This window comes from Propithecus coquereli, unplaced genomic scaffold, assembly GCF_000956105.1.
Source record: "Propithecus coquereli isolate 6110/MARCELLA unplaced genomic scaffold, Pcoq_1.0 Scaffold127, whole genome shotgun sequence".
NCBI classification, from domain to species: domain Eukaryota; kingdom Metazoa; phylum Chordata; class Mammalia; order Primates; family Indriidae; genus Propithecus; species Propithecus coquereli.
This window is the reverse complement of record NW_012136858.1, coordinates 197,816-209,829: the sequence shown is the minus strand read 5'-3', so window position 1 is coordinate 209,829 and position 12,014 is coordinate 197,816. Positions and strand designations below refer to the sequence as shown.

The window sequence follows — 12,014 nt, the reverse complement described above, 5'->3', positions numbered from 1 at the left end:
ATTTCCAAATAATGTTTAACATATGGTTCAATATGTACTTTAAAAAGGAGGGAAAACTATAATAATAGCTTCCAGTTTTGAGGGTTTATTGTATTCCAGGTATTGTTTATGCTTTTCATACATAATCATTACTTTAACTTAAGCCTCACAACAGCCCTGTGAAGTAAAGGCATTATTATCTTATTTTATGCATGATGATAATGCTAGTAATAGCAATCATATAGATTGCTTGCTTTGTTTTCTGATGAGGAAAATGAGGTACAGAGAAGTTAAGAAATTTGATTGAGATCAAATAGCTAGTAAGTAGCAGAAGAAAGATTTGAACCCAGGACAGATGACTTCAAAAGAATGTAATATTGTATGTTTGGTTACCCACTGAAGGAAAGCGTTGATTTTTTTTTTCCCCCGAATATACCAGTGAATACTTACTTTGAAGAGCTCCCTTTATTCATACCAGACAAATTTGCACTTGGTAGATGGTAAGGGGTCAAAAATCATTTGTTGAATTATTTCATTGAAATGTCTTACTGGGCTTACATATTTTGCACATAAACCAGTGACCATATCTTTTTAAACTCATCTGCTCTTTGCTGAAATGTATAATTTACCTGTGATAGATACAGCCATGTATCAGTCATGCCATTTTGGGTATAGTATCCTCTGATTCTATTTGCATTTCTGTATAAATAGTTAATATACTAATGGTAATTTTACTTTGTAGATCCCTAGGCTCGTGGAAGGACTGAGTGGTCATAATTGTTCCCAAGTGGCAGCTGCTAAGGATCATACTGTTGTATTAACTGAAGATGGATGTGTTTATACATTTGGTCTAAATATTTTTCATCAGTTAGGAATTATTCCTCCACCTTCCAGTTGTAATGTACCCAGACAGGTAAACTTCTCTTTTTTAAATAATAAGGAGACTATTTGCTATAAAACCTATGTGGACAAAAAGATGTAATTTATTGACAAAGCTACTTATTTTACTTACGTTGTTTAACTCATCTTCAGTGGTATATATTTTCTTTATTTTCCAGAGGAGAAATTAAGCATAGTACACATTAGTGTTTTGAGTAAGCAGAAAGCACTTGGGAAATTTGGCACTTGGGAGATTACCCACCAAACTGTCCTAGATTCAACTTTTTTAAGTATCCATAAGCATTGAGAAGTCCAGATATTTTTGGTTTGAAACTTAAATAATTTTTAGGCCCTCCTTAAGAAAAAATAAAAAATTTATCAATACAAAATAGACTAATGCAAGTGAGGTACCCAAAAACGTAAGTTTTATTTGTTTCATTAAATCTGCCTCTTCACAGATGTCATCACCAGTTGATGTGAAAGGACATGGGTTGAAAAGGCACCATTCTTTCTTCCACTTTCTGTCCTCCTCACAGCTACCACCACAAGGTGCCCTTTCCCCTACTTCAGAGACCTAGTACAAAGAACTGGGGCTGGTGCTCTAAATTAATGTTATTAGAACCATCACCTATAACAAATGTGTTTTCAGATCGTAAAGTTTTACATTTCAGATATGAAATTTCTTTATTGGTTTAATCTTTAGATTTAAAATTATTATTATATTTATATTTTTTGTTAAGTATTTAAATCCAACACCTTTGTATTCTGGATGACTACTAGGAATTACCCCAAAATAATTTGGGGTAGTCTCCAATCTGGTACTTTTTTAGAATATCCATCTTCTGCAACCAGCTTGGGAATTTGTGGATATTTAATTGTGCTATAGACTTCTTTAGAAATGGCAAATAGATATTACTCCCATTTTAATTCTCATCATGTGGCTACCCTTGGAGCTCTGGGTTGATACGGACATGTCCGATATTCTCAACTGGGGCCAGTTTTGACCCTCAGGGATCATTTGGCAAGGTCTGGAGACATTTTAGTTGTTAAAACTGGTGGGGGGTGGTGGTGCTACTGACAGCTAGTGGGTAGAGTCCAGAGATTCTGCTAAGCATGCTGTAGTGCACAAGGCAATCCCTCACAACCAAGAATTGTCTGGCCCAGAATCTCAATAGTGTCACTGTTGAGAGACCCTGGATATATCAAATTTGAAAGTGTCGTGTTTTCTAATAAGAATTAGAATGCCCATTGTGCATATTGCTTGTTAGAAAAAAATTAGTAGCCAAAAAATTTTAATGATTTGGTGTTTATACCTGTCAATTTTCTGTATGTTAAAACTGCAGACTGAAAGAGGCTACATTTTGTGTTCTGTGAAGGGTTCGGATCTCAGTATGAATGCTGAGATTAGTGACAATCACCATTAGCACTTGAGGGAGCACTGACATACTAGTCTAATGGATCTTTGAAAATTGTACTAGGTCATAGATATATAGTAAACCGCAGTCTTATTTGTCTTTTTGAATAGATGCAGGCAAAATACCTGAAAGGAAGGACAGTCATAGGAGTAGCAGCAGGCAGGTTTCATACAGTTCTATGGACTAGAGAAGCTGTTTACACCCTGGGACTAAATGGTGGACAACTAGGTAAGAAATCTTTGATGAAAATATCTGGAAAATAAATTGGACTCTTAAAATAGATATTTTGTGATTTATTTGTGTGATTTTTTAGGTTATTTACTAGATCCTAATGGAGAAAAGTGTGTAACTGCCCCTCGTCAAGTCTCTGCCCTTCATCATAAGGACATCACTCTGTCTTTGGTTGCTGCAAGTGATGGAGCCACAGTCTGTGTTACCACAAGGGGTGATATTTACTTACTTGCAGATTATCAGTGCAAGAAGATGGCTTCTAAGTATGTGTGTGTGTTTCTGTGAAAGAAACATAACTTTAATAGTATTTTAACTTCTCTAGCAAAAATCTGAGTATCAACTTTGTGTTATGCTCTGTAAATGTCAAATGGAAAAAATTGGCGGAAAATGTCAGGGATTTTTGTCTTTGATCTTTGTCTTATGGCAAGGATTCAGTGAATATATGTAAAATTTCTTTACAATTTGTAAAATAGTATTTCCAAATAATGTTTAACATATGGTTCAATATGGCCTATGTGGTTTTTTTTTTCTTTTTTATGCTTTGGGTACACAGAACTAGATTAATCACAATTCTTGGTTGGTGACACTATCATCCTTGGTTTATGTGTAGCCTTTTTTATATCATACTTATTTATTTTTAAAAAAGTAATTATTTTCTTATTTTAATATTCTATCCAGACTCTTGTTTATATCTAACTGGTATATTTTTTATATTTGTGTAGCCTCTTGATATCTGAACGCATGTTAGAATAGCATGCAGTAAACTAGCAGTTGGTTGGCTAATCAAAAAGTCAGAGGGGAGGATCATAAAGTTTTAAATATGAATGGGTCTGCCAGTTGGAGTTCCTTATCTTTTTGTATAAACCATACTCATAATGTGTCACCTGTGATTTCATCTTGAATGATTTAAGGAGCAAGTGCTTAAAAACAATTGTGACATACAATACAGAATCCTATATTTTGTTACATTTTAAGTCTTTTGTAGTTGATTAATCCATATCTGATTTGATAGCAGTTTTTTGCTGCTCATATTTATTGTCATTCCAAAGTATTCCATTTTTATAGATGTTTTTCAGACTAATGTTTTATTATATAATCATACTAATAAATACAAGTACAGAAATAGGTCTTTGTACAATACAAATGATTTCTGAAAGAGTATAGTTCAGCTAGTAGAAATAGTTATGTGCAGGAATTTTAGAGAATAGCCATCTAACTTGTAAAACGATTAGCAATTTAAATTTGAATGAAATAAAATGTGCTTTTACTGATGTAAAAGAGATGGTAACTTAATAAACAGGTACCATCCATGAAGTTACCTGAGCAGAAAATGTCAAACATCAATTTTTCACAACTTATCTTCACTGTATGACAAATAGAAAGTTATTTTTGACTTCATTTGTAGGTATATTTCAGTTATAGAAACATGAAAATGTGAACATGCATATTTCTTAGAACTGATTAAATAGATTTTTTCCTCAACTTGAGGTAATTTGTGAGCTCTTACGTTGTATTTTTAGTTAACATTTGTAAAAATTGCCCTTATAACATTAGAGCACATAAATATGAGTTATATCCAAGTTTTCACTAAGAAAATCCTTTTGTTGCTGATTAAGTTACAATATAGTAATTTTGAACGGTATTTTTTTCTTTAATGTAGGCAAACTATTTGAAAGGGAGGATAATCATTGGAGTAGCAGCAGGCAGGTTTTACACAATGCTGTACACATCAGATGTACAGATAGAATGAAATGTGTGGCTAATGGGTGAATTATTAAATAGCAATAGAGATGACTTTCATGGTAGCTGTATCTATTTAAGATTGGCTATATTTGAAATTAAGCATTTCTATTTAATTTTTAGGTTTAAAACTTATCTTTTCTGTTAAAATGCAAATGCACTTAGGAGCTTATAGCCTTACCAGTTATTTAAAATCCAGAATGAATGTGTGCATTAGCAAGCAAGGCTTTAGGTATTTAATGTGTACGTTTGTGTGGGTAAAGATGTTTGAGAGGAAAGGACTTTCTATAGAAAAAAACAGCCACCTTGTAGGGGAAACTTACAGAATGAAAGGACTAGGGATACCAAAGACCAAATCAGTTTACTTCACCTTTCACAATAATTGCCTACAGATTGTTGTTTGAATAGTAATTTCTTTAAAGTTTAGCATGTGTATTTTAGAGAACATACTAGCCTAGGATTTTTTTTTTTTTTCATCTAGACAACTGAACTTGAAAAAGGTTCTTGTGTCTGGTGGTTGTATGGAATACAAAGTTGATCCTGAACATTTGAAAGAAAATGGGGGTCAAAATATTTGCATTCTTGCAATGGATGGAGCTGGAAGGGTGAGTATATATTTATGTAAAGGTGTATAGTAGTCTTATTCCCAGTTTATAGCTACGGGGGACCTGATAATGTGAAAGTGCATTGCTATGTTAATGATGATTCCTGCTGACTTTGTTACTTATTTTTGACATCCAATACTAATTAGTATGGAGCTTCTATTTCAGAGAAATTGTGACAACACTTAATCTAATATTGCACAGTATTGATTTGTTAAATTGTAATTTAAAATTGCATTTATTGTGCTTAAAATGAAAATAAATAAGGGATTTTGTTGAGTTGATTTGATATATATACTGAGTACTGATAAATAATATTGAATTGCATAGACATATGTAACTATTCTGACAGTAAAGATTAAGCAGGCAATATTATAAATTTGATGCATAATTGGAAATTTTTTCCAGATTTTGTTTTATACAAATGTATACATTGTCTATATTTAGAGATTATAACCATTCACATTATGGATAAAAGATAGTTTACTTCTAGATCACTAGTATATAAAGATCTCTTATTTCTTTTAAGTAGAGTTCTCGTTTTGGCTCCTGTGGTAACATATCCATATATTTCTCTAAACTAATTAATTAAAAATCTATTTTAAGATTATGTATTTAAATGTATACTTAATATATTAACATAAAATATTTAACTTTAAATAAAATACATATTTAAAAATATAATACATTAGTAACACTGAGAAACTTATACACTGCAGCTAGAAAAACAGCTTTTTGGTTTTTTTTTTGAGACAGCGTCTTGCTCTGTTGTTTGGGCTAGAGTGCTGTGGCGTCAGGCTTGCTCACAGCAACCTCAAACTCCTGGGCTCAAGCAATCCTCCTGCCTCAGCCTCCTGGGTAGCTGGGACTACAGGCATGCGCCACTGTACCTGGATAATTTTTTCTATATATATATTTTTTGTTTGTCCAGCTAATTTCTTTCTATTTTTAGTAGAGAAAGGGTCTCACTGTTGCTCAGGCTGATCTTGAACTCCTGACCTTGAGTGGTCCCCCCACCTCAACCTCCCAGAGTGCTAGGATTACTGGCATGAGCCACCACGCCCGGCCCAGCTTATTGTTTTTAGTTATAAAATAAAAAAATGATTTTTGAGGTTTATAAGGTGCTGTAAAACTTGACATTTTAGAAATTGGAAAAATTAATCATAAAACTCCACCTAGTGGTTCATTACAGGCATAAATTCTGCAGTTGATAATATTCATAGAGGGAATTAGGTTTAAGTTAGAGCTCTAATTTGTACTAATGAGAGAAAATAAAGGAATGGGATTACGTAAAAGTTGAATATAAAATACTTACATTTGACTTTGGGATGTGTTTTCACTTATATTAATATCCATGGATATAGTTTATACTTCTGGTTATTTACTTCTTGCAAGATAGTCTCACTAAGAAAAACAAGCTTTGAAGGAATCAATCAGTCTTTTTTTGTGTGTGTAAATAACTTTTGAGTGACCTCGGCAGATACCATTTTGTACTTTAGTTTTCTTAACTTGATTATGAGGGAGTTGGACTTTTAAAAATCAGCGGTTCTAAATTTTCAAATGAAATTGTAATTGGAATACTGATATATGAAACAGATAAAAGAGTTGCTGCTCTGGATGAAGCTGGATTTGGAAGCCTAACACCTCGCCTTACCTTCTTATCCTTTAGCAATAGTCCTCAGGCCACTTCGTAGGAACTCTGAGGTTTGCAGAACCATTTGGAACCATTGAACTCTATTACAATTTTTCTGTCTCTAAGATTTTGTTTTAGTTGTATAATTGATTTATGCATATCTGTTTTTTTTTCCTTGAGAGTAAAGTTTGGAATTTCATAGGGTGATATTCATTTTTCTTGTAAACATATGGCACTACAACAAACCTGACATCTAAATTTTAGCTTTAAGGTTTTGTTTTTCTTTACTGTTGTATTTCATAACACTGAAAATTGCTTCTCCTTAAAAGGAGTGTCTTTGAAATAATTTTTAATGCTTCATGTTTGCTTAATGTACTTTTCCGAAAGACTTAGTTCTTTAAAATCATTTTGACTTTTATAGTATCTATCTGTCTTTTTCTGTGGAATAACGAACATTGAAACTTACCAATTAGAGCTTGTATTTTGACAGTTTTGTCTCTCGATTTCAGGTTTTGGTTCAGATGCTACATTGCTTTATATTTCAATGTGATTTGTCTTTATTTTAGGTTTTTTGCTGGAGATCAGCCAGCAGTTCTCTGAAGCAGTGCCGATGGGCCTATCCACGTCAGGTCTTCATTTCTGATATTGCTTTAAGTAGAAATGAAATTCTGTTTGTCACACAGGATGGAGAAGGATTTAGAGGGAAATGGTTTGAAGAAAAAAGGAAGAGTTCTGAAAAGAAAGGTCAGTTTGTATATGTGGATGGCACATAAAAGTACCTTTTAGTTAACCTTTAATTTGGCAAATATTATTAGGTTTTACCCTTATGTATTTATGTATTTATCTTTGTGATTAATTTGTTTAATGCCTATCCTATTATAATTTTCTGTTACTCAGAAAATTGTAGACTATTCTTCAAAATCATAAAGCCACAAAGGAATGATTTTTGGATAATTTATTGATTTGTTGTATGTCTTTTATTTCTTTATAAATTATTCAACTCTGTAAACATTTAAGACATATTTATTCTTTGCCAGACATAGGGCAAGGTTTTAATGATGCAAAAATATATAAGATGGGCCTCTGTTCTCAGGCATTCCTAAGCTTGTAGGGACAATAAACATATATGTAAATATTTAAAATTCACAGAGACAAATGCTAATATGGACTTACTAAGTTTCTTGAAAGCATAGAAATCGGAATAACTGAGTGTCAGGGGAAGATTAGTGAAGCCCCTTAAGACTGTTACAAAGTGAATTTGAGAGAGTAACCATAATTCAAGTTTGACTTGTAAATATTGGAAGTCCTTAGAAGTATGTCTTAGTCATATTTAGTAATCTGAAATTAAATCCATGATCTCATGCTTCCGCAACTGCTTTTCAGTGCTTTCTATTTTAGTAAATGGTTATCTCTGACACCCAGGTTCCCTCACCCTGTACATCCAATTAGTCACCAAGTTTGTTACTTCTGTCTAAATGTTTCTTAAATCTTTCTACTTTTCTCCAGATTCATTGCTACAACCTCAATCTGTATCATCTTTTTTCTTTTTCTGAACTTAGAGTAACTCCTTAAATGGCCTCTTTGTACTATTTACATTTTTTCACACTACAGCCAGAATCATTTCTTTATACACACATTTCTTGTCTATGTGGAAACAGTATATATTTTGCTTTTATAGCCTTGATTTGACTTATAGTGATATAATCATTTGATGTGTGTCTTTCTTGCAGAATTGTCCTCCATAAGGGTAGGGACATGTTTATGTTGTTCACTACTGTATTAATAGACTGATGACCAGTGTCTCACAGTAGTATAGCATAGTTACTCAGATATTTTCTGAATAAATGCAAGAAAAGGGGAAGAGGCAGAAAGGAAGCAAATAAACAAGATTATGAGGGTACTAAATTTATATATTTTTAATGAAGTTGAGGAATTTTAAAAGCTAGTATGACACTAGATTTGCTTTTTAGGAAGGTAATTGGTTGCAGTATGGAGGATGTGTTTGTTGAAAGGGATAAAATCATGGCTTATTGAGAATTGACGCACCAAAAATTTCCTATATAGTACAACAAATAAATTTCGTGCAAAATGTTGTGTTGAAGAAAGAGAGGATGTAGTTCTATAAAAGGACTTAATATACGTAAAAGATGTTTTCCTATTTTCCTAATTGTTTTTCTATTCTACTTATTCCCAGATCATTTTAATAGTTTCTATAAAGCCTTGGTTAATGATATTTTTTTTCTCTTTAGCAGATATTTTATCAAACCTTCATAATTCCTCATCAGATGTGTCTTGTGTCTCTGATATAAATAGTGTATATGAACGAATTCGACTTGAGAAACTTACTTTTGCCCATAGAGCTGTTAGTGTCAGCACAGATCCAAGTGGATGCAACTTTGCAATCCTGCAGTCAGATCCTAAAACAAGGTATACTTATATATATTAAATTTCATTTTTAGGAGGAACAATCAGTGGGTTTTCTTTTGTTTTCAGTAGCTCCTGGTATAAGTGTAATTGAAAAGCTATTGCCAAGTCCTATAGAGATTCTTAGACACGTAATCATGGTACCAGGATAATCCAAAGGTAGAATTTGTTACACTGGCAATTATGCGTGTTCCCTTTAGTTTATAAACTGATATTTATTGAGAATATTGAGAATGTGTATATAATATATATAAATATATATATTCAGCCACAAAATTGGTCTTAATGATGTACTGTATGTTCTCAGATTCTAAAAAATGTATTGTAAATATTCTCCCACAGTTGGCAAAAATATTTGACCCTTGAATATGATGAGAAGTGACAAGAGAAGAGGTGGTCTCTAGGGCAGTATAAATCCCAGTGTAAATCGCCTAAGTCATTTTAGTAGAGAGATACCATGTTAAAGTAAACATCAAGGGTACCGTTGAAGAGGGAAGAAGTTCTAGAAGTAAAGTAACCATCCATCCTTGTTTGCCCAGGTCTGCCCAAGTTTTAGCATTGAAAGTCTCATCTCCTAGGAAACCCCTCCATCCAAGGCAAACCAGGAGGTTTAGTCCCCCTGTTGAGAATGGTGAAATGTTGGTTGGGAAAGTATATTAATAATCGAATTCCCATGGTACTGAAAGAACAAGGGTTATGGACTGATTATTTATCTTTACTTGAGTTTCTGACCAAGCTGGCATTTGGGACCTGAAGTATTTGCCCAGTCCTCTGTATGTTTTTCTTCACTTGTAAAAGATGTAAAAGAGGAAGAGGTTGAGAAATATGCTTTTTTTGAATGTTTTTAGTTGTACTTTTAATTATTTAAAAAATTGCTGTGAAACGGCCATTTGAATTTATATTTTTCTAGCATTTCCTTGTAGAAATAGAGAACATTTCTTTTAAAGGAAAACTTAATTCTTGTCATTTTAGTTTGAGAGAAAAAAACGAATTTGAAAAGGATGAAAAGGATGATACAGTTATCTAAGACTTTGCAGTATTCTTATATTTTAGGAAATATCAAATTTAAAATTTTCTAAGTTTTATAAATAATAAAATGTTGCATTTTAAAAGGAGAATTGGCTAGGTATACTTTTTTTTCTGGTTTTTTGAAAGTATAAATTATTTTTGTTTTGTTTCTAGCCTTTATGAAATTCCATCTGTGTCGTCATCATCCTTTTTTGAAGAGTTTGGCAAACTGTTGAGGGGAACGGATGAAATGGACAGTATCCATGATGTGACATTTCAAGTTGGAAATAGAATCTTCCCTGCACATAAATATATTTTGGCAGTACATTCTGAGTTTTTTCAGAAATTGTTTCTTTCAGATGGTACTACTGCAGAATTTACAGATGTTTACCGGAAGGATGAAGATTCTACAGGATGCCATCTCTTTGTGGTAGAGAAGGTTCATCCTGACCTGTTTGAATACATTTTACAATTTATATACACAGATACTTGTGACTTTTTAACTCATGGCTTCAAACCAAGAATACACGTAAACAAAAAACCAGAAGAGTATCAGAGCACTCTGAATTCTCATTTGAATAAAATGAATTGCTGTGAAGATGATAATAAGAAATCAACATTTGAAGTTAACAAGAATAATCAAGCTCATACATTCAGTGAAAGGCAGAAAAGTAAACCTAAATCCTGTAAAAAAGGAAAAAGTGTTGGGGAAGATGATCCTGTAAGAATGTTGCAAAATGTTGCAAAGAAATTTGGCTTCAGTAATTTGAGTAGTAGGTACGATTCCTCCTTTATATCTGTTCCTGTACCTCATTAAGTCCTCCTTTTAAAAATTTTCCCCTATTTTTACTTCTTTGTTTTTCTTTCCTTCCCCTTCCTCCCTTCCGTCCTCCTTCCTTCTCCATTTTTGGGGATGGTACACTGATATGTCCTTCCTCCATTTTCTGGCAGAGCTATTTCTGTGGTACTCCCTGGACGTTAAAGGATAGGAAAGACATTAGTGGGTTTGAATTCTCTATGGTGTGTGGTGTGTGTGTGAGATAGGGATCTGGAGTGGCAGGTAGTATGTGCTGGAAAGATCTTTGTAGTTAGAAAGACTAATATGTCTCAGCTCTATTGTTACTGGCTGGGACAAATTAACTGTTAGTATCCTTGAACCTTAGTTTCTCAGTATATGAAATGGGAGGGATAATGTTTACCTCATATTGTTGGTATAGTTTTGTCATATAGCATATGTAAAATGCCAATATCTGTCACATTATAAATCAGAGTCTTTGGAATTCTCTCTCTTTTTTTAAGGTATTTATTAAATATGTTGCTTGTGGCAGTATAACCTTACTTTTGAAATGGGGGCAGGGGAAGAGTCTTCTGTTTAAAAACAATGAAGGACTTTGTGTCATGGCTTTGATTTGTTTTTTGTCAATAATGATATTTAATATATTTTTGAATTCTAATTAAATTGAAGAAAAAGTACAGTATTTATCTCAGAGTGGGGTTTGTTTAGATACTTTTCTAGGAGATACAATTTTGTTTAGATGTAAGATAATTTGTTGGCTTTTTGTTGTATGCTTGCCTGTTTATTTTGGCAGGGAAATATATCCATTAATTGTTACTTTTTATCTATTCTTCATAGGTTAGATGGAGTAAGATTCGAAAATGAAAAAATTAATGTTATTGCTAAGAAAACTGGTGATACACTGAAGCTAAATCAGAAAAAATGGTAAGTTAGGAAAGGAAGATAAATTTTTCATCTCTAGATTTTGGCACGTAAAAGGAAATAGAACTCTTCTTACAGACATGTGAAGCAAAATGTGTAGGTAGATATCCTTACCTTTTCTAGTCTTCATTTCTGGAAATGTTGTGGAGCTGTTGAGGTAAATGGATAAAATATTAATTTCTCAGTAAGACATTGAAGGAGTACATTTCTTTCTTATTACTTTGTAATGAAGGTAGGAACTTTTAATTTTTATTTTTTCTTGCCTGTATTTTGTGTCTTGTTTTAATTAGGAAATGTTATTAATGTTAATCCCCAAACCAAATTAATTATGTATCTTCATCATTGTGATTATTTCCTTTAGTATAAAATTTTTCGATAATAAGTAT

At 32.7% G+C, this 12,014-nt stretch overlaps 1 protein-coding gene across 1 annotated transcript in view; it reads left to right on the top strand.

The window, feature by feature from the left end:
* Positions 1 to 12,014, top strand: part of IBTK (inhibitor of Bruton agammaglobulinemia tyrosine kinase) — an 88,582-nt gene that overhangs the window by 18,194 nt on the left and 58,374 nt on the right. Inside the window, exons 6-13 of the mRNA XM_012638176.1 lie at positions 722 to 892; positions 2,384 to 2,501; positions 2,587 to 2,767; positions 4,726 to 4,849; positions 7,046 to 7,223; positions 8,732 to 8,906; positions 10,086 to 10,688; positions 11,545 to 11,631. Of these exons, the coding sequence (XP_012493630.1) occupies positions 722 to 892; positions 2,384 to 2,501; positions 2,587 to 2,767; positions 4,726 to 4,849; positions 7,046 to 7,223; positions 8,732 to 8,906; positions 10,086 to 10,688; positions 11,545 to 11,631 (1,637 nt within the window). The remainder of the gene's footprint in view (positions 1 to 721; positions 893 to 2,383; positions 2,502 to 2,586; positions 2,768 to 4,725; positions 4,850 to 7,045; positions 7,224 to 8,731; positions 8,907 to 10,085; positions 10,689 to 11,544; positions 11,632 to 12,014) is intronic.